The sequence below is a fragment of the Palaemon carinicauda genome, chromosome 20 (assembly GCF_036898095.1).
Source record: "Palaemon carinicauda isolate YSFRI2023 chromosome 20, ASM3689809v2, whole genome shotgun sequence".
NCBI classification, from domain to species: Eukaryota; Metazoa; Arthropoda; class Malacostraca; order Decapoda; family Palaemonidae; genus Palaemon; species Palaemon carinicauda.
The window spans coordinates 82,917,660-82,941,841 of NC_090744.1; the positions used below are offsets into that span (position 1 = coordinate 82,917,660).

The window sequence follows — 24,182 nt, forward strand, 5'->3', positions numbered from 1 at the left end:
TAGTTAGTGCTACCCATACCCACCATGAAATTGCAGGTGGGGTAGTTACACCTCACTCACCAAAGTCTTATGGATAGTCTTTTAGCTTCGGCAAGTGTATATTCCCTATTAAAGAGCACAAGGTTTTGATTGTTAGGAAAAATTTAAATTTGTAATTTTTGATCATTGCAAGTTTTCTCTCACAAACGATAATGGTTGGGATCCATGGATTCTTTTAAGGTATGTGTGTAAGCTTCAAATGTTGATAATGATATTTGAATCACATTTGTTTGACAATGAAAATTTCATGCAAAATACTTATGATTGTTGGTGAAGTGTTTAGTACCCCTCGTCATCATTAGGGTGAAGGCTTTACTTTTTTTTTTTTTTTTTTTTACCGTATTGTCTTTTTATTTACTAATTTATAGGACAATGTAATTTTTTTGTAACTCGAAAGATATTTTTAATAGTGTTTTGTAATATTTTGGTCAATTGCAAGTACTGCACTGAAATTGTTGAACTCCATTCAGATTTACCCAAAATTTAATCATACTGTATATGTATACAAAGTCATTTTGCATTGTAGTCAAGGCTCGCTGTATATGATGCATTTTTGAAGGCTGGTCATGGGTGAGAGAAAATTTTTTAGAATTTAATTGTTCTGACATGAATGCAAGCAATTGTTTTTTTTCTTTTTTTTTACATAGAATATAACAGCCTAGCTGGAATAAATCTTTGAACATTTTTAGCAAAGAATGGGTGTTAACATTTTCAGCAGGGAAGCACTGCTCATACGCCCACATCACCTCTACTTTGGTTTCAGGTGTGATAGAGAACGGATTTTCTTTTCCATGCTCTTGGAACAGGCTAACTCTTGGCTATTTTTTGTTCCCAAACTAACAAACCTTACGTTATTTATGTGGATATACTTAAGGCGTAGCTGGAAGGTAGCCATTAGACTAAAAGTGCGAGGTGGCAAACCTACATAACCACTGTAGTAGGTAGGTAGGAGTTGGCTGATGGTACCCAGCCACCTATATCTACTCGCACACCGGTGAACTAAGTCACTTCTCTTTTGGCTTGTAGAGAGTTGATGTCTCCTCTCTCTTAGCCATTGACACTGCTTATGCATTTTGCTTTTTCTTTTTCAGGTGAGACTGTGCTACTTCTCTGACGCTCCCATACAAACCTGTCCTGGTCATGAGTCTAGCCATTGTGGCACCTTCATGTCATCTGTTGAGACTGACCCTCGCTTCGTGTGCCCAACTTGCTGGGGGCATTGCTGTGAGCTGGGCTCACCCTGTGGCGAGTGTATAGAATGGCCTGCCTCTTAGTGGGAGAAATTAGGGCCTAGCAGGAAGAAGGCCAAGTGGGATCTTTCTCCCCCAGGGGTTTCTGTGGGGGCGAAGAGACCGTGCGCATCTTCACGCACCACTAAATTTCTTCCCAAAACTACTCCTTGCTTTTCTTCCTCTAGGGGACAATCGAGTAGGAGCACACTCCGTATAACTCCATGTCAACCTAAGGGTACTGGAGGAAGGGCGTTGTTGCTTTCCCTAGAGGAGCACCTTCTCTTTCAGCTTCTGGGGAACCATTTTCCCTTGCAGATGTGTTGTAGGTGTGGCTGTCTGGGGATTTCTTCTCTCTCTTCGAAGGAAGCACTGCAGCAACTCCTTGAACGTGGTGTTTGGAAGGACCCTTCGCCAAACCCTTCAACATCCTTTGCTCTGGACATGTACGAGGTCCATCTTTCGCCCTCTCCTGGCCCTTCCAAGCGTGGACGGGTGATTGCTCATATTCACCCTTCGAATGGCCTCCTGCCGACGAGGAGCCCGCTAGCCGCCCTGGGACATCTTGGTCTTCTAGCCTGTAGCCCTTTGTTCCTCCCTATAGGAATGGTTCCTGTTCACGTTCTTACCTCCTGCCTGCTGCAGGCTCAAATGATCTTCAACCGGCTTGTGTTCCATCTCCTATACTCTATCGGATCCTTTAAGGCGAACAAGGCTGGGTTTGGGCCGGGAGCGGCGATGCCATATCAAATATTACCATCACGTTGTATGGTGTATGGAGGCAGCATAAGTTAAAAAAATTTAAATATAATTAATTAATAATAAATATTCGTGATTATTAAATGCCCTCGTAATTTCTTTACTTTTAATAACAATAAAATTACACGTTTCTTCTTAAACGTGGCAGAAAAATTTTACAGCGCTGCCACATCCTTCTCAGGCGTTAAGCTGACCTCAGGGTATGAATATGTCAAACAGCGTGTGTCTCCATAAAGACGGCTCAACCAAAACAGTCAGTCATTAAGGAGTCTGTCGCCCTACCAAGAACATGGAAGGAAGTCCTCGTTATACAAATAAAAAAATGTTACATATTTTTAATATAAAAGATGTGCTGAAATAAATCTCTATAATCCTGGCATTCTTGTGTATCGTTATCAGTATAACACTCATGGCTCAAAACTATCATCTATTTGTTTTGATAAATCCTTACAAAGACTATGAAACACAAATTGATATTTTCATCAGGTATGACACTCAAGCAAAAGTATCTTATATTTTGAAGATAAAAACGTGCCAAACCTAAAACAAAATATTCAAAGTGAATTGCAAAGCTAGAACAAAGTCCATAGAAAGAAGGCATGAGAATATAAAAAGAAAGTGTATCGGATACTCTTAATGAAGATAATTGGGCGTCTATACTACGTATAGATAATATATTTAATTGTCGTCGGTAATTCTGTGTAACCCATGTATCTTTATGACACTATTTCAGTTTACCTGCCTAAATTTACACAGGATCTCTCTCTCTCTCTCTCTCTCTCTCTCTCTCTCTCTCTCTCTCTCTCTCTCTCTCTCTCTCTCTCACACACACACACACACACACACACACACACACACACACACACACACACACACATATATATATATATATATATATATATATATATAACAAATGGTAGAGCCTCCACGAGATGGAATTTGTGAGTGTAGGTAGATAAATTCACACATACGAGTTGATTAGAGAATGCGGAAACTCAGTAGTATGGGATAATCCCTAGAAAGGTCCTGTATATTGCCCCAGGAGACATTCGAGCGCAGGGATTAAAAGGGTAAACAGGAGCGGTAGGCCTTTAAACACTCCAGAGAAGGACATTTGGCAACGTAGGAGACAACGCCCGGATTGCCATGAAGGAGCCGATAGAGTATAGCTGATCGCAAGGACACAACTTTCCATCTCCTCCCCTTTTGGGATGATCTTGTTCAAGCTGTCATTCATGGTAATCCTAAGATCATATACGAGATCGCAGGTTATCACGATTTCGGCGCTTTTCTTTGTGAAGGCATTCTAACTCTAGAGCTTCACACCAACGAGACCACATGTTATCACGGTCTCAGCGCTCTACATGTATAAGGCATTCTGTCTCCTGAGCTGAAAGCTCACGATCGTGAGCTTAAAAGGGATTTTGACACAGGAAAAATCTATTTTTGGGCTCGAGCCGTGTCGTTCTAATGGAAGATCCCTTTGGCAACTTTCTACTTGGGATATTTCTGCTAGTAATATACCAGAGAATATTACCTGTAGAGGTATCATGGGGTTGCTACCTCTGGAACAAATATCCTGAAAGATATCGTGTATGTAATAAGGACCTGATTAAATACAACCACAGCTATCCTTCCTCAAATAGTTAACCTTGACTCGGAAGGATGTGGGATAGGACCGGTAATGTGGGAAAGCCGTTGCAACTCTGATAGCAGTGCAGTAATGTAAACACGTATGCTGGTCACCATTACTTTTTGCAGCACCATTTTTAGATAGCGCTTCTGGGAGTTTCTGCTTTGTTTTTCACAAAGATTTTGTGGTTTTTGATAATTGATGTTTCTACTACTGCTTCCCCGCTTAAGTTGAGTTCTTGGTGTTTCTCAGTCGTTTCTCTCCTTTTTATTTTTCACGATGAGTACGATTTTCGTTCTGCTTCCGTCGTGCGCCTGAAGCCGGGAGCTCATGATTTCAGATTCCTCAGTGCTTTATATGAATTTCTTAGCTCACCTGTTTTAAGTGTTTTGTATATATACCTTAACACTTTTTTCATTATTCTAAGTTTGGCATTTGCTTTGTTGCCTGCTTGTCTTCCCTAGTCTATGCCTTATTCTAGTTTTTCCACTCTTTTCCCTCTTGCCACGTAACTGTGTGGTTCTTGTGGTGGACGCCTCACCCCCTTTGCTATCAATCCGTCGTAGCTGGGAACTACCACCTTTAAGGGACGAAACTCACGATCTGGACGCTCACATTTTCGATATTGACGATCTCGATTACTAGGGCGACACTCATGATCACGAAGGCGACGTTCCTGATCAAGAGGCTGAAGCTCACGATTGCGAGCAAAGCACTCAAGACAATCCTACTGTTCGTGATAATGAGGTAGGCACTCACGATCTCGAACAGAACATTCACGATTGCGAACCGTGCATTTGCAATCAAGGCCTAACCATTCTTCACGAGGAAAAGGTATGCGCTCGCTCTCAACATCCATGAGGCACTCTACAGCTTGAACTTCTCCTCACTGACCTTCGACTGAACATGGACTTCTAATGAACAGTTCTTAGGAAGGCATCTTGTTAAGTTACCCCTAATGTTCTTCACTGCCTTGGGCACTTGAGCTAAGCGCTCGCCTACACAACGCTCTCCAAAGCGTTCCACCTCAGTGAGACACTCCCCAATGCTTCAGGTTGCCCCAGTAACGAGGCCCTCATCTTTGCCACTAGCTAATGTGAATGGTCCTCCAGCACCACAGGAGCCCTTGGGGCCTTCCCCTTCTTGATCTGCAACAGTCGCGTATGAAACGAGTGCTTTCGCTCGTGAATCACCCCTTTTAACTTGTGAATCTCAAGGTTTCACACCTGAATTGACAGTTGTTGCAAATATTTCATAAGTAGAGGTACCGACTTGTGAGCGATTGCAGTCGCAACACCTTTGTCACCGCCTCTGTCAGATACTTCCTCTAACAGTAGGCCAACCCCCTTCCCTGAATGTTTCAAGGAACTGCCAAACAAATTTGCGAATGTTCTGATCTCACCCGATTGACCTCTTCGTCCATTGAAAGACGACCTCTTATTGCCCCAGAGACTCTCTTAGGACGTCTCTGGCACCCTCATGCCTGCATTCTCCTCCCCCCGGACTCCCAAAGGAAACCTCAGACTTTTGAGAGGAGGGGAGCTTCATTCTTGGTTTGATATGCTGGTATCTACCCTCCAAAAGTCATTGAGCCTGGATCATGCAACTGTGTATCCTCGACTTGCCCAAGTCAAGGCTGCTCCTCGAATTCCTTTGGAGAATTCGGAGTCGGGTTCATCATGTCAGGGTAATCAGGATTTCAGGAGGAAATCTGCTCTGGGTATTAATGCCTCTTAAAGTCCAGTGGTCTTTTCCAACCAGACCCAGTGCTGAGCCACATAGCAATCTCTAGATCTTACCCTAACTCCGGTTAAAGCTAGGGACGCTCTAACAACGAGACAGAAGAGGAGGATGAGATGCAACAGTCCACTTTTATAAGGACATCTTTACCTTTATTGTTTTAAATATTTCCTTTTATTTATTTATACCAAATTATATCGGTGTTAATTACCTCTTCCCAGAAAACTCAATCAGTGAATCAATGCATTTCCTAATATATTTGTGGACGTTCATTAACTTCTTAAGTTTTGCCGTACTGAATATATATCCTTAGGAAATATATTTAAATTTAATAACACAAAACTAATACTAGTTCAAAATAATATCTCTATATCAATGGATCAGCATGCTAGTAGGCATCAAACACTATCACTAACGCACGTTCGGCGCCATTTTCAAAACAGGAGTAATAGATTCTATAAAAGCCTCCAGGTTGCAATGAATAGAGTAGCTAAAATTTAAACATTTACAACAACAACAACAATAGTGATAATACTAATGATAATAATAATAATAAAGTGCCTCAATAATGTCACTTATAGAATATTATTGATACCACCCAGATACAGTGTACCTGACACTGGACCCATGTCCCTTTGTCTTGAATCTCTTACAACCTATAAAAAAATCATTAACATGAATATAACGAGGTCCATAATATAAATACAACGTTACAAATACGAATTCAAACAACATAACTCTTAGAAACTAAACTACAGATAAACCAATCTCAATGGACTAAAATTTACTAAGAAAAGTATGCAGTCATGAAATGAACTAGGATAATGTATAAAAAGATTTCTAAAAGTACAATAATAGTACCAGTAGATTGGGTTTGTGCATGTATTGTACCACTATATAAGGGTAAGGGAGATGTGCATGAGTGTTGTAATTCAAGAGGTATTAGTTTGTTGAGTGTAGTTGGAAAAGTGTATGGTAGAGTACTGATTAATAGGATTAAGGATAAAACAGAGAATGCAATCTTGGAAGTACAGGGTGGTTTTAGAAGAGGTAGGGGTTGTATGAATCAGATTTTTACAGTTAGGCAGATATGCGAGAAATATTTAGCAAAAGGTAAGGAGGTGTATGTTGCGTTTATGGATCTGGAGAAAGCATATGATAGAGTTGATAGGGAAGCAATGTGGGATGTGATGAGGTTATATGGAGTTGGTGGAAGGTTGTTGCAAGCAGTGAAAAGTTTATACAAAGGTAGTAAAGCATGTGTTAGAATAGGAAATGAAGTGAGTGATTGGTTTCCGGTGAGAGTGGGGCTGAGACAGGGATGTGTGATGTCGCCGTGGTTGTTCAACTTGTATGTTGATGGATTGGTGAGAGAGGTGAATGCTCGAGTGGTTGGACGAGGATTAAAACTGGTAGGCGAGAATGACCATGAATGGGAGGTAAATCAGTTGTTGTTTGCGGATGATACTGTACTGGTAGCAGACACAGAAGAGAAGCTTGACCGACTAGTGACAGAATTTGGAAGGGTGTGTGAGAGAAGGAAGTTGAGAGTTAATGTGGGTAAGAGTAAGGTTATGAGATGTACGAGAAGGGAAGGTGGTGCAAGGTTGAATGTCATGTTGAATGGAGAGTTACTTGAGGAGGTGGATCAGTTTAAGTACTTGGGGTCTATTGTTGCAGCAAATGGTGGAGTGGAAGCAGATGTACGTCAGAGAGTGAATGAAGGTTGCAAAGTTTTGGTGGCAGTTAAGGGAGTAGTAAAAAATAGAGGGTTGGGCATGAATGTAAAGAGAGTTCTATATGAGAAAGTGATTGTACCAACTGTGTTGTATGGATCGGAGTCGTGGGGAATGAAAGTGATGGAGAGACAGAAATTGAATGTGTTTGAGATGAAGTGTCTGAGGAGTATGGCTGGTGTATCTCGAGTAGATAGGGTTAGGAACGAAGTGGTGAGGGAGAGAACGGGTGTAAGAAATGAGTTAGCGGCTAGAGTGGATATGAATGTGTTGAGGTGGTTTGGCCATGTTGAGAGAATGGAAAATGGTTGTCTGCTAAAGAAGGTGATGAATGCAAGAGTTGAGGGGAGAAGTACAAGAGGAAGGCCGAGGTTTGGGTGGATGGATGGTGTGAAGAAAGCTCTGGGTGATAGGAGGATAGATGTGAGAGAGGCAAGAGAGCGTGCTAGAAATAGGAATGAATGGCGAGCGATTGTGACGCAGTTCCAGTAGGCCCTGCTGCTTACTCCGGGGCCTTAGATGACCGCGGAGGTAGCAGCAGTAGGGGAGTCAGCATTATGAAGCTTCATCTGTGGTGGAAATGTGGGAGGTTGGGCTGTGGCACCCTAGCAGTACCAGCTGAACTCGGTTGAGTCCCTGATTAGGCTGAAGGAACATAGAGAGTAGAGGTCCCCTTTTTGTTTTGTTTCATTGTTGGTGTCGGCTACCCCCCAAAATTGGGGGAAGTGCCTTGGTATATAGATAGAGATAGACAATAATAGTAGTACACAATATATAAGTCACGAGATTTAATTTACCGGACTAGTGATATGGTCGTCAAGAAGAATTACTTAAACATCTCTATTGATGTTTGCCAAAAAAAATTTGAGACCAACCTGATAGTAACCAAGACATCTTATGTGCCTGAAATCGTAGATGTTAGATCCTCTTTTTGACGTTAGCAGTCTAGTACCGGGAATAACCGAGTCTGAGGGCCGTAGCTTGTAGAAGGCTGCCCACTGAAAGTCCATGGTTCAGTAATGCAGACTCTTCTTATTCTTTTATTTTAGCAGAGAATAATGCTGGGGTCACATGACGATGCAGTGAGATGTGGATTTTAGCTAAATTTTGAACATATCGTCGCACATGCCCATTCATCCCGGGTGTGTTTCGTGCGCGTCGTCACGTGTGCTATACATCATGCCACACTGAATGAAACCTGCTCCATTTTTTACCTAGTGTGCCGTGATGGCCGGGCACCTGCGCTACAGCACTTGCAAGGATATAACGCATCACATTTTCCGTGTTTTGTTCCGCCGTTATTGCTAACCTAATCGCCCCTCAAAATTATGCGGATACCTCCCTATGGGAGATTTGGCAACATGTATCACTGCTCATGCGTTCAGCACTGGTATATAAAGTGGGAGCGACGGCGTGTTTTATATCTGAACACTGCATTGATTGAATATGGTTAGAATATAGTGTTATATCAAATTATAATAAGAACTTCATTGAACATATTCAAGAAATATAGTCTTGAGCCTACCTCAAAGTGTGCGTGTGTGTGTGTAATCACCGCCCAAAAGATAGCTGTCTACTCTGTTTGCTTCATCTAAAGATCCTATTCAAAGAGAGAGAGAGAGAGAGAGAGAGAGAGAGAGAGAGAGAGAGAGAGAGAGAGAGAGAGAGAGAGAGAGAGAGAACAATGTACAAAAATGAAGTCAATAAAAAGGGCGATTTTTTGGGTTTTTGAAGCTTTTGCAAAAATGGGTAAAAAAATGATTGAAAAAATATGGAAAACCAGAAAAAACAAAGAAATACTAATGATAGATATAAACTTTAAATTGAATAGTATTCTTTTCCTCCTTTAATTTGAAATAAGTTTCTAAGGACAATTAATTGTCGGTGCCTTTTTCTGTAAGGGAGTCCCCCCCTTGGATCACGTGGATAACACGTGGTGCGATCCATATCACATGTATATTGCCTACACAAAGATCACCACTGCAAAGTCCCCGACCAATTGATTTGTCACAACATGCCCACTGTGTCGGGATGCCATATATAGCGGTGTATCATATAGCAATGTATCACCATGTTTTGCCCGTATTGCTCTTTGTCTGCGGTGTTCATCTCCCCTGTTTTCCTACTTCACATGAAGTCGTGTATGCAGCTGTGTCCTGCGTTTTGAAAAAAATAAAAAAACCTGTAAAGTTTTCTAAAATGGTTTCCATAATTAAACACAAGCTGTGTCAAGGAGAGTTGAAAATGTTAACCAATAAACCTTGAAGAAAACTCAATTATACTTGAAGGTCTTGAATTGTTTAACTGTTGTTTATATGACCAAAAATAGTGGGGAAGTTAAATCTCCAATTGTTAGCACAACTGCTAACATTGCCATTAACGACTTATAAGAATTAAACAAGTTTTAGAGATCTTTTTAATAAGGAAAAATTTATTTAAGAAATAGTTTTCTGTTTTCGCTTATAAATGTTAGGAGGAAATATGTAATAATTCACACAGAAACTATGCAAAAATATCACAATGTTATAAGTATATAAAAATACAATAGGAAAACCAAACATACACTTTACGCACTGGTGTTTTAAGGTTACTGAATCAGCCAGCCTGACTCCTGAGGCCTTGAGCTGTGTTGCCGTTTAATGAAGAAGGAATTCCCATATATGGAACAAAAAATCCTACAGATTCCCACAAAGTATTTGCAGTCCGTAACAAAATATTCCATGATGTATTTTTCTGAATTTACTATAAATTTCATTCCCCTTTTACACATTAAAACTCCTTGGAATGATGGAATCAAATTTAGTAATAGGAAATCTTAGTGCTCTATACTTTCAAAAGATGTAAAAATACCATACGTTTTGAAGTTTCCTACTTTATTTGCAAAACTGCAAACTAAACAGTAAGCCTACTCGCAAAAGTGAAGGCTGTTGAGTTATTTTGAGTACCTAATAATGACCGAATTAGAATAATCATTTTAAACCATAAATAAATTAAACTAAAATAGTCCTTGGAAATTAAGACAATAAGAATTAACTTGTGTATAAAGAAAAGCTGTAATCAATAATAGAAAACCTAAAACTTGAAATATTCTAAAGAAATAACAATAATATTCCTCCTCTTCACCTATTCATCCACTAAAGCTAGCAACTCACTGTCGCAACAATCATATTCAATCAATCCTTAGCCATAAGATTTTTATCTTGTCAATAGGTGGCTTAAAAGTTGTGCATGTTTCATTTTAAAACTTTAGGCCATGCCTTATTTGTAAAATTACCTCTACACTCCTTACAACTAGGTGGTCCCTCAGTTTATCATACACTACATTAATATGAGAGAATATCCTCTCGACTGAGGCAATAGAGAATGGCGGTCAAATTACTGCTAATGACATTGATAAAATATTCGAAAATCCTCGCTGACCTATTGATTGTCTCCTTTCATTAACTTCTTCCCAGAATGAAACCACTTCTTTCATACAATCCTGAGACCATTCTTGGAGACATGAAACCTGCCATTCATTCTAAAGTTGATCCATGTCATTAAAGGTTGATGTATACTTTGCAGCTAATGAGGAAATACTATCTTTGCACTATGAGGTAGCATGTTTAGGGTGCAGTTTTCCTAACATCAGTGTTTTCAGGAAGCCATATCTGTGTTTCCTTTAATCATCTTTACCTCGAAAGTTCTAAAACTTTCTTTAATATGAGTGATTTGAGTTTTGTTAAGGTGACATTTTAATGTAGCTGTTCTAATTTCATATCCAAAATTTAAAGCAGACACCGGCATTATACAATCTAAAAACTTTAGCCCTGGAAGTTGTTCAACTGGAGACTGCAAGGTGAGTAGGCTCGACAACTATTTGCATTACATCTCTATTCATGTTCAATAAATCTTGTGTTAATGTTGTGACATCAGCCCTTTTAGCTTGGAACAGCTTATTTACCCTGACTACTACTTCAACACATTCCTAACAAACAGGAAATATAATCCATTTTTCAAAGAAAAAGCTAGAGCAGTACATAAGAGTTGCTCGTAACCTTGAATATTTGTTTCACCATTAATGAAAATACAAATTCTTTAAAATTGTTTATTCATAGGAAATTTGAGATTACGGAATGGCATATACAGTATACAACACTAATGGCTGAAGTTCTGTTCCCAGTCGCTAATCATAATGAAAGTACAAATTCTTCAAAATTGTTTATTCATAGGAAACTTAAGATTACGAAATGGCATATACAGTATACAACTCTAATGGCTGAAGTTCTGTTCCCAGTCGCTAATCATAATTAAGTAACTGCTTGTGGTGGAAAGACCTTTACTCTGGGAAATTTTAAAAATCTATGGATTGTAAAAAAATAACTGACTGTCATTATTAAGTCCAATTCACTTTCATAAAATAGAGACTATCCTCATTTAAAACAATTGTGTAAATCAATGATAAACTTTTTACTGAAATTACATGAATCAACTTCAGGGAAGAAATTTAGTCAGTGTCTTCTTCCAGTTCACCATTGCCCTCGACTATTAGTAACGCCTAAAAATCCAAGAGCGATTACACTCATAGTTATATAAAGTCCTACAAGATAGTTATACAAAGTCCTACAAAATCACACATTTAAGGATAGCCATAATATATTGTGCAATAAGAATCTATAGAATACTTACAGGTCCTGAAAGTGTGGTAATAAGAAATAATTATAAACCCCCTTACCTAAACTTTACCATATGCCACAAATCGTAGGAAACTTACTTGGCAGGAAAGGTTCAACCATTAACTCCATTGAAGTAACGATGACGTAGGTTTCAAAGACGATGTCGGGAGAGGCAGAGACGGGTGGGTCGGGGAGAAAAATGTTACATAGTTAAATATAAAGTCATTCTCAAAATTAATCTAGTAGTTCCAAGTTGGAACATGAGCTTGAACTGCCCTCCCTTGTTCGGAACGGGTGGAGGTGAAAAATTTTTCTTTCAAGAATGTCGAAATGTAAAGGCCATCCTTTTTCCACAAATATCTAGGATGATGAGGATGAACTGAAATAAGCAAAGGAGCTAGGTATTGCACAGTTCTTTAGATTCCCATGTTCCCTCCAGAATTTGTTTAGTATGGCAAGGGGATTTGAAGAACTACTTTGTTATACAAATGATAAATATTCTGTAAAATCTTTTCATACACCATTATGAGAGTCTTTATAAGGGTCCCTCAATACTTTTGCCCTGTGACATCTTTCTGTAGAGGCTGCTAACTGAAAATAGAGCTTCAGTGCATCCAATTGGTCAATTATAACATTCATAGTGTACAGCATGTGTTTCATACATGCTCATACACTGTAATGGTATTGCTTTTTCTTTTCTCTCTCACTCTTCTCCATACTGATAATAGAATTTTTGTGACGTTTTTGCTCGCAAGTTCCTGTATATAAGCGCGTTGTCTGTTTTATAAAAGTTTAGTTGCATTCATTGTGCCTTTCTATTATAACGTAATAGCTACCTTGCACAAATGATGTCCACCTGAGAACCATCTCCCTCCCGCCTTCCCTCTCAATGCTCTGCCCTACTGTTTCACAATGCCGCCCTTCGCCAGAACAGAGCGATTTGCCTGGTTTCAGCGCATTGAAATTCAGTTTCGCATCAACAGCGTGACTCGTTTTAGCACCAAAGAAGACTATGTCCTTTCGGCAATCCCCGAGGACACTTTCCTGAAAATCTCTGATTGGCTTACTGACGAAGGTGACACCCCAATAGAGTATGACGCCCTCAAAACATACCTCTGGAGCAGTACTCCCTATCCCTGGCTGCCTATATAGCCAAACTTTTTCAGCTCTCTACAGCCGTTGTGGGACCAAAAAGCTTCACTTTCCCTCAGGGATATGACCAGTATCCTTGCCTGCAACCTGTCGCAAACGGCTCTCCTCGGGAGGTGAACCTACTTGGATCCTTTTTGTACGATGCCTACCTGAACCTGTACCTCGTGCCATCCCTGATGTCGATATTTTGCCCATGAAGGACCTGGTGACTTAAAGTTGATGCCCTTATGAGCAGCCACTTCACCACCTTCCAAGACCTCCATCAATGCCTCCACTATTGACGAAGATGAAAACTATTCAACGTCGATCAAAGCAGACATTAATGCGGTAGGACAATTAGCATGCCAGAGCATCGACAAAGCCACCCACCACATTCATAAGACATCAGTTGTTCATTCCCCAGACATTAACCTCTACAGCCACTTAATGATGCCCATCGGCTACTACCACACCAGATTTGGGTCTGCTGCGAAGAAATGTGTGTACGGTTGTCAGTGGCAAAAATCTTGTAAGTAGGCCATCACTTGTGACAGTGGCCTTCCCTATCACTAACAGTTTCATTTTACATGATGTAGGTATGTGTGTGTAGTTTTTGTTAGACTGGTGCTTGCCGTTCTTTACTACCAAGGCCACTCTCTAGGACATGACTTAGTCATTCTGAGCCTTGTGATGTTTGCCTGGTAGCTGCCAACAGATCTGTGATTCTCACCCACGAGTATGATAGACTCATATGATCAGTTGGGAGCACCAAATATCATTCAAGTTCCTTGTTGCCGACTTCACATCCTTAGTGCGGATTTCCTCTCCCTTTTCAGCTTTCGAGTTAATGTTGTTCGCTGACGGTTTGTCAACGTAGACACCTCTTCAACCCACCCCTTCCTACCTCGCACTCCATATTATGGAGGTTAAAAGGGATGTACAAAGTATTGAACATGAGACAGGAATATATGACTGATTATGGAGAGTGATAAAAGAGAAACCGAGAGGGACAGTGAAGCTTATAGATAGTAAGAAAAATATAATTTCAACGGAAAATATATTTCTAAAAGATAAAATTCTCCAAAAAATAGACTGCAGAGGGAAAAATGTTCAGAAGGAAAGAATAGTAGAAAAAAACACAAGTGTAAGAGAAGAACAGAATGGCAAAGAAAAGTTAGGGGGTAAACAGGCTATTTATAGCCATTCTGTTCTTCTTTTACCTGCCCCCCCCCCTTTTTCTTTTTACTAGCATTAGCTTATCTATGTAGTATGAGTATTGTCATTGGTATTGAACTGTAAATAGGAATTGTTGCGTGGATGATGGAACATTAGCTTGCAGCAAATGAGGATTAAAAAAAAAAAAAACATTCCATTAAGAGTCTTGGCAAGGATGTCACACAGTCATTTTGAAACAAAAAATAAGTCCTTTTACACTTTCAACAAGCAGGCTATACTGAGGGATAATAACAAGTTCATTGTTGTTTGGCCCATCATGTAGTACAACCGTGAAAACATCAGTTGCTTGAAGAAATGTGGTGGAATGTATGCCTCTCAAAGTATGTAACTCAGTAAAGTCATCAATTTAAGGCAACAAATTTCTTAAGGAGGCGCAGTCAGGCTATGTCTTTTATACAAATATTTGCCGTGGGGATTTTCTTCTTTCCTTGACATAATTTTCCAGCTAATGTATCATTACTTATTCAAAATTTACCATGTCTTCAAGGTTAATATGAATTTTTTTTTGCTCGAGCAAAAGCTTTATGAAAAACACTTAAAGTGACACCCTTTTCCTATTGAAAGATACAAAATTTTTTTGCTCGAGCAAAAGCTTTATGAAAAACACACTTATAGTGACACTTTGCCTTTTGAAAGATACAATGTAGGGCTTGAAGGCCGTAGCCCCTTCTATTGAGAGACCAGGTCGCTTCCAACCATGCCACCAGATGCTAATAAGTCAGAACCTATCTGCTAGGGTTCAATCCAAGTATGAGGTAGAAATTTAATTCTATTTCAGCAAGATATTGTGTTAATTTTCATCCTTATTAAATCATTAGGGCTAATTCAAATTAAATGCTATCAATTGTATCATCTTGTGGGTCGGGAAGTCGGGGAAAACTCGCTGATAAGACACATGTCTTGCCAGATAAATCCTGAATTGCAGTTAGCAGTTAGGTTCCAACTTCTTATAAGCCTCTGGTGGAATGGTTGGAAGCAACCTGGATTTTCATTTAAAGGGGCTAGGGATCGTCCCAGTATGAGGTAGAAATTTATTTCTATTTGAGCACGATATTGTTTTAATTTTCATCCATATTGACTTATTAGGGGTCATTCAATTTAAATGCTATCAATTGTATCACATGGTGGTCCGGGAAGTCAGGGAAATCTGGCTGGTAAGAGACTGATGTCTTGCCAGGTAAATCTTTAATTTAAGTTAGCAGTTAGGTTCCGACTTCCTATGAGCCTGCGGTGGCATGGTTGGAAATGACCTGGCCTTTCATTTGAAGGGGCTCGGGATCGAACCCAAAGACTATATACTGAAGGAAGATAGGAAGGCTCAGGCTTTTAACACACAAATGTGTGTGCTATGAAAAGATGCCAGATACTCCCATGCGAAACGAATGGCTCCATCTGTTGAGCGAGCAACCAAACATTCAGAGCGGTAATGCTTACGGGTATATAGGATGGAATTCGATTGTAAATTTTGCGACATATTTGTTCATAATTTGCATTACTATGTCAGTATATTTTACTCATATATTCATGATATTCTTAAATTTTAGGTAACTAAATTGCAAATTGTTTCTCAGTCTATTTTTTCAGAAATTCAATAGCTATATCTCTAATGATTTAGTTAATTTTCTTGCAAATTTAAGTATTGTACAGTATATTACAACCATTTTTAAATGTTCTATACAATACCACATTCGAATATATTTAAACATACTGTATATCTGATTTGTTAAACTTAGCCACAGATGCTTATGTGTAGGCATACATTTAATTACAGTTTGTAGGCCACTGTAAGATGGAGAAATATTAGGTGTATAAAAACACAATTGTATTTTATTTTTTATTGAAATGGAAAAGCATGATGCACTCATGTATAGTTTAGTATTATAAATTAATAAATGTACAATCAAAAGGATCAAAATAACACAAAATTGTATCACACAAAAATAATCAAAAGGGGGTTGGAAATAGAAATAAGGTAGTATACAAGCCAACAAAAAATGCAAGACAAATCACATGAAGATGAACTTTGATAAATTATATATAAATAAAAATATTGCTCATATAAAAATTGTAGACTAAAAAGAAAAAAAAAAACATACCCAAATTGCATCATAAAATACATGCAAATAAACAAATATAATAAACATGAGAAAACATAATACTAAAAAAAGGTTTTCTTCAAGAATTAGATACATAGTGCAAACGTAAGCAAAGCAAGTATGCAAACACAGAAAGCACAGACAGTGAACACATATTCAATGTACATGAAAATACAAATACAAACAAATACTTAAAATGTTAGTCTTTCTTTAGGGAATAGAAAAAGTAAGAAGACAAGGGACACAAGCAAAATATGTTGAAGCAGTATAGGCCTACTCTTGTAATGCTACTCAGGTGTGCAAACATGCTGAAATAGTCATGCACTTATAAGTTAAAGCAAAGTTAAATATAATACATACCACTAAACATGTTCCTAATGCCAAATATGTCAGGTTCTGAGAAATATTTTATTTTGATAGCTTTATGAAACCCCCCCCCACCCAAAAAAAAAAAAAACAGCACTGCATAATGTATAAATGTACAAACAAAAGGAACAAATTGCACTAAATTTTATCAACACATAAAAATAATCAAAAGGGAGTTGGAAATAGAAATTAGAAAGCATACAAGCCAACCAAAAAATGCAAGACAAATCACATGCAAATCAAGTTTGATGAAATATACATAAGAGAAAAATTTCTCAGTAAATAATATTCCTCATATATAAAAAAAAATTGCAAGCAAACCAAAATTGCATGATAAATTACATGTAAATAAATAAATATAATAATAAATATGAGGAAACATAATATTTAAAAAAGGTTTCCTTCAAGAACTAGATACAAAGTGCAAACATAAGCAAAGCAAATATGCAAACATAGAAAGCACAGACAGTGAACACATATTCAATGTACATGAAAATACAAATACAAACAAATACCTAAAATGTTAGTCTTTCTTTAGGGAATAGAAAAAATAAGAAGACAAGGGACACTAGCAAAATATGTTGAAGCAGTATACTCCTGTAATGGTACTCGGGTGTGCAAACATGCTGAAATATTTATGCACTTATAAGTTAAACCAAAGTTAAATATAATACATACCAATAAACATGTTCCTAACGGCAAATATGTCAGCTCCTGAGAAATATATTATTTTAATAGATTTATGACCAAATATCCCCCCCCCAAAAAAAAAATACAAAACACATTACATAAGACTATTCTATGACCTGAACCTTAGTCAAGATATGTTAAATATGTGAAATCTTTGTTAGTTTTCTTTTTTTTACGGGGACCTGAGTATTTACCACCACTATGTTTTCCTTTCCTTAATGATCTGTTGAGAAATTTAACGTAATAATATATACGCATTTTTAAAAATGTCTATCACTTTATCTATAACACCATCACAAACGTTAAGGTTATCTACATTAATTTGTTTAATAACTTGAGTTAAATTGTTTTACATTTTCTTTCAATACTAAATCTACAATATTACTTTGAAATGCAGATTCATAATCATTAATAATGTTAGTTATAATAGTACTTGGATACCATAGCCATCTTCTTTTTTCCCTATCTTTATTTCCCAGAAACAAGGTCAAATTACTTGAATCTCAAAATCTTCTCCATCTTCACAGATAAGTACTGATTTACATGCATCACACTTGTGATGTTTGACAAGTTTATGGCATACATATCCTGCTATGTAAGATACTGCATTTTTCTCTATCAAATTGTGCCTATAATCAGATATATTGTCCTTGGGGTCTCAATACTATTTTCTGGAGCATAGGGATCAGAATTACAAATATAATCTTGAATAGATTTGGTCACTACTGGTTCTGTCTCAACATTATCATCATTATTTGGATTGAAGCTTGAAACAAATTCCTGAATTGCTTTAAGGGATTCATCATCTAAAGGTTCATCAGCTATCAAATCTACTGGTGAGTTATCAATTGGACCTTCTAAAAGATTTTCAAAAAATTCTTGGACCTGTTCCTCATCTGTTGCAGGGCAATCTAAATTAACAATATTTTTATTTTCAAAATAATTTTTATTAAGTTTGGTTTCTAAGTCACAGATCTTCAAATATTGCAGTATTGGGGTGTTATCATCTATGCAGTTTCCTTTAACATTATTTTTCATGAGATTGTTACATAGAGCATTTTTAATTAAGGTTTTAATTTTAAATGAACTTGGAGTGTCATTATTTCCACCTGAACTTCGCAGTACACTAAAGAAATTTTCAAGACAATCTTGATTTATCCTATTAGTTAAAAGGAATTTAAAACCCCTATCCTTCATATGGTTCCATAACATTTTAAGGCTAGAGATGTTTAAGAGCTAACCATCTATACATGGAATATTACTTTTACTTCAATAAAAGTTGAGCTTGACAGCATATCAGCCTTTTCAGATAAGAAATTAATATTATTACTATCACTAATTGCACATTTCCTCTCTTCAAAATGAAATACACAGCTGCTGTTAAATACATCAAACAATTCATCAATATCATTTATAAATAATGCTGTATTTTCCGCTTCTTGCGGTAATGCCCCTAATGCTGCATGTGTAAATAAACCAGCTGCTACACTACGGCTAAACACCTGTGCTGCTAGATTCACTCTCATTTTATCAAAACCGGCGTTGAAGACATGTGATGCTGTAAGTTTTGGAGCTAACCGTAGCCACATCTGAGAATCTGCTTCAAAAAATTTCTCTATATATTTCCATGACACTTTTCGCCCACCAACTTGCATGTCATATTTCTTAAAATAGTTTCTAATACTTTTCAAAAGGTGTGGTGTATCATGAAAGAAATACACATTCTCCCCTTCGTGTGAGAAAAAAGGTTTTTCTATGGAAATATTAAGATTTTTAAACAACCTTCTATTATTTGGATCTTGGTCACATACCAAAAATGTTGGGTATAAACATGCATTCTTTAATTTACCAATACAGTCAGTTACCATATACATTAAGGTATCACCTTTAATAGATTTTGTGAATAGAAAATACCCCAGTACTTGCTTCCATTTGGAAGCCAGGCCTTTTGCCATAAAGACCATGGCATACTGAGCAGGGTCTTGCCCTTGGCCATACTGGCCAAGATCTTCAAATCCCTCCACCACATCTTTACTTATGGTAAACTGTACATCAGATTTAAGGGATATAGCATCAAATATAATGCCACAGTATTTATCATTTTCATTCATTGATAAAGCTTTCTGTTTTAACAATTTAAAAACCGACTCATTCTATCCAACATCAAAATCAATCTTGGATACCCAGTACCTCAGCACTCTCGTTGTTGGTAAAGTAAATACCTTGCTGATAAAGTTATAAGCTCTGGGACTTTTGAAATAAAGTCCAAGAGAGAAACATTTTTGAGAAAGAGAATATCTCTTACCATATTTGGAGACGCCTGCTAATTTCATTTGTATTTTAAAAAAATTCCAGAGCTGTGCCACTTATATATTTGCTTGCATTTTTTTGGCTTACCTTCATTTGTTCAAGGTTTTTCATAAGTCTACAAATCTGCATCCGTTGCTTCTTTGTTAGTGCACAATGGTTATTCTTTTTCCTTTGCAAGCTGCTGGTAGACTCTGAAGAAACATTAAAAGATAATAATCCAGTGCAAAAACAATTGGTATAAACATAAGAATGACTATTAAATTTATATATATATATATATATATATATATATATATATATATATATATATATATATATATATATGTATGTATGTATGTATGTATATATATATATATGTATATATATATATATATGTATATATATATATGTATGTATGTATATATATATATATGTATATATATATGTATATATATATATATATATATATATGTATATATATATATATATATATATATGTATATATATATATATATATATATATATATATATATATATGTATATATATATATATATATATATATGTATATATACTGTATATATATATGTATATATACTGTATATATATATGTATATATACTGTATATATATGTATATATACTGTATATATATATATATATGTATATATACTGTATATATATATATATATATATATATATATATATATATATATATATATATATATATATATATGTATATATACTGTATATATATATATATGTATATATACTGTATATATATGTATGTATGTATATATATATATGTATATATACTGTATATATATATATGTATATATACTGTATATATATATATGTATATATACTGTATATATATATATATGTATATATACTGTATATATATATATATATGTATATATATATATATGTATATATACTGTATATATATATATATATATATATATATATATGTATATATACTGTATGTATATATATGTATATATATATATATATATATATATATATATATATACTGTATATATATATATGTATATATACTGTATATATGTATATATATATATATATATATGTATATATATATATATATATATGTATATATACTGTATATATATATATGTATATATATATATGTATATATATATATATATGTATATATATATATATGTATATATATATATGTATATATATATATATGTATATATACTGTATATATATATGTATATATATATGTATATATATATATATATATATATATATATATACTGTATATATATATATATATATATGTATATATATATATATATATATATATATATATATATATATATATATATATATATATACATATATATATATATATATATACAGTATATATATATATATATATATATATATATATACATATATATATACATATATATATACAGTATATATACATATATATATATATATATATATATATATATATATATATATATATATATATGTATATATATATATACTATATATATATATATATATATATATATGTATATATACTGTAATATATATATATATATATATATATACGGTATATATAAAATATAAGAAAATATTTATTTCTTTCTTTAATTGTAATTCAGAACTGACCCTTTATTGGTGAAAAATATTTTGTTTTGATCTTTGAAAAATAATTCATGGTAACATCTTACCATTTGATTTTAGAGTTGTGAACGTTGGTTCTCCTTCTTCATGTAACCCTAATTGTATGGTGCCATACTGTATTTCAGGCTTTTGTAAATAATTGTCATTTCCAGTGAGAATGCTGCAATCAACCTCATCACTAGTAGTAGTTGTAGTAGTAGCAGCAGTAGGATGAGGGGTAGCAGTATTAGCAGCAGTAGGAGGAGGGGTAGCAGTAGTAGTAGTAGCAGTAGGAGGAGGGGTAGCAGTAGTAGCAGCAGTAGGAGGGGTAGTAATAGTAGCAGTATTGATAGCATATGTAGGAATAGCAGTCACAATAGTTGTAGTAGGACTAACACTTGCATCAGCAAAACTAATATCCACAATGCTTGTTACTGTGGCATTACTGTACACTTCACTCCCAGTATCTTTTGGATAATCAGCAGTAAATTCTGGAAATGCAAATTTGAAATGAAACTAATGCCATATTATAATTTTATGCATAAATATATACACAAACACTACTAAACAAAATTTTCTTACCAATATCTGACTGAACATTTCCACTTAATTTAATATTTTCACAATCATCTTTTGAATTTTCCTCGGTCAGTTGATAGATGAACCTTATAGCCATAATACAACTATTAGTCTAACTTTTTCACTGAAGACAAAGTGAATATATATGTAGCATAATATAGCAAAATCTTAAAGGTCAATCTATACCTTCTATATGAATTCTAGTTAACAAAAGCAAAACTCTAATATCTACCAAAAGCATAGGCCATTTACCATGTATCAAGGATGATGTTTCTATCTCAGATGATCTATTCTCCAGAGCAGGAATGGTACCTACAAGATTAACTATATTTAGAATAATTGTGATGCACTTACCATTTCAGAAAAGCTAAACATATACAAACTGCACATTAATACTGCACATAAAATACACACCATATTCAGTGTTGTGCAAATTATTGTTGGGATAAGCCAGCAACTAGTTTGAGGTATAATTTGATTGGTAGTGGAAATCTATTGATGTATCTGAAAATATGTATTACAACAATAAGTGCATTACATAAAGCATATGTATATGAATAAATACACAAAAATCATTTTACTAAATTATGTACTGCAGTAATATAAATTATCAGACATACATACATAAATGAATATATGTATCCAAAATTGCACATGGAAAATATAAATAGGATGTAACAAAGAATGCCATGAAAGTAAATGAAAGGTGAAAATACTGGCAAGGGCTCTCTGTGTACTTTATTCTCTTATCAGATTAAAGTACGGCAAAAGTGCTTGCGAGAATACTCACCTTTCATTTTCCTTTGTAGCATACCCATGTGTAAAAAGGCATCTAAACTTTATATGACAAAATTAAATCAGCATTTTTCAATAACTCACTTGTCTTTGAAGGGTCAATACTGATCTGGTGCAGCTAGTAGAAACTGTAATGTGCAATAGATGCAGCCTTTTTATGTAGAAAAAAAGTCTCACAGATAAAAATAAATCAGGTGATAATATTGTAATGACTAAACACATATATAAAATAGATAACACATACCTTTTACATGTTGATCTGGGCAGGCATTTTGGCAAAGTTTGTCCGAAGCTGGATGTTGGTAGTTTTTTGTGGAGAAATGCCTGCTGCACACACGATAGCTCGAATTTAGTTGTAGTGAGGATTTTTGCGTCAACTCCTGAATTTGAATGAGGTTCGTCCATATCAAGCATCTAGGTGAACATAAAACCATATGTTATGCCATCCTATTTAACCATCATATATAAAAAAAATTTACTCCCTCAAGGGCAAGCCAAAGGACCTGAAGTGGGGTCCCCTTTAAGAAGCAGCCTTCTGCAATGCAAAGAAGGCCCTATCAACCGCTGCAGCTCTCACTTTTCCCATCCCACATGCCCCTCTCCTTCGCTCCACCGATGCCAACGACGTCGCTATTGGTGCAGTACTCGAACAGGTGGTCAACGGCTCGCCCCGCCTATTGGCCTTCTTCAGCAGAAAACTGTCCAAGGCAGAATCCGGTTATTCTACCTTCGATCTCGAATTCCTGGCAGTACACTTGGCTGTCCTTCATTTTCGCCATATCTTAGAAGGTACGCCCTTCATCATACGCACGGACCACATGCCTCTGGTGCTCACGCCTTCACTCGACAGTCTGACGCCTGGTCCGCCAGTCAACGCTGACATCTCTCCGCCGTGGCTGAATACAATTGCACCCTTCAACACGTCCCTAGGAAAATAAATCCCGTTGGGAAGACATACCCCTCGACGACTCCAACACCATCCTCCTCTGTGACGTCAGTACTGGATTCCTTCTCCCATGCGCTGACAGGTGTTTGATTTCATTCATGGCCTTTCACATCCCTCTTGCCGTTCTACTACACAGCTGCTGAAGACGAAGTTCATTTGGCACGGCATTTCTAAGGATGCTAAGGATTGGGTTTGCGCCTATACTTCTTGCCAAACTTCCAAAGTAGATCAACACACGGATTCAGGAGTGGCCACCTTTCCTCAACCTTAGCGTCGTTTCGCCAACATTCACGTCAACGTTGTAGGCCCCCTACCCACATCATAAGGACATTGTTACCTGTTCACCGTCATCAACCGCTCCACTTGTTGGCCTGAAGTCATTCCCATGGAAACTGCAACGTCGTCCTCATGTACATCTGCCTTACTCTCAGGATAGATTGCAAGATTTGGTATCTCTGAGCATATTACTTCTGACAGGGGTACCATTTTCACCTCTCAATTGTGGACATCATTAGCGAATCTCCTGGGCATCACCCTACATCAGACAACTGCCTACAACCCTGCTTCCAATGGAATGGTTGAACATTTTCATTGCACCCTCAAAGCAGCTTTGATGTCCCGCT

At 36.3% G+C, this 24,182-nt stretch overlaps 1 protein-coding gene across 1 annotated transcript; it reads right to left on the reverse strand.

The window, feature by feature from the left end:
• Positions 1-17,154: 17,154 nt before the first annotated feature.
• On the reverse strand, positions 17,155-22,636 carry LOC137659939 (uncharacterized). The gene is made up of 6 exons (XM_068394697.1): positions 22,609-22,636; positions 22,071-22,142; positions 21,562-21,730; positions 21,308-21,471; positions 19,708-19,811; positions 17,155-17,334 (listed from the first exon to the last, which is right to left on the reverse strand). Exons 1-6 carry the CDS (start codon positions 22,634-22,636, stop codon positions 17,155-17,157), a joined length of 717 nt encoding a protein of 238 aa, XP_068250798.1.
• Positions 22,637-24,182: the final 1,546 nt, after the last annotated feature.

What these genes read in the sequence shown, in the direction of transcription:
- LOC137659939 (XM_068394697.1), bottom strand. Translation starts at nt 22,636, where the DNA reads ATGGGTATGCTACAAAGGAAAATGAAAG. An exon ending in CACAACTCTAAAATCAAATG is followed by an intron (nt 19,812 to 21,307) that starts GTAAGATGTTAC and finishes ATGTTTCTTCAG; the next exon opens with AGTCTACCAGCAGCTTGCAA. An exon ending in AAAACCTTGAACAAATGAAG is followed by an intron (nt 17,335 to 19,707) that starts GTAAGCCAAAAA and finishes TATATTTCTCAG; the next exon opens with GAGCTGACATATTTGCCGTT.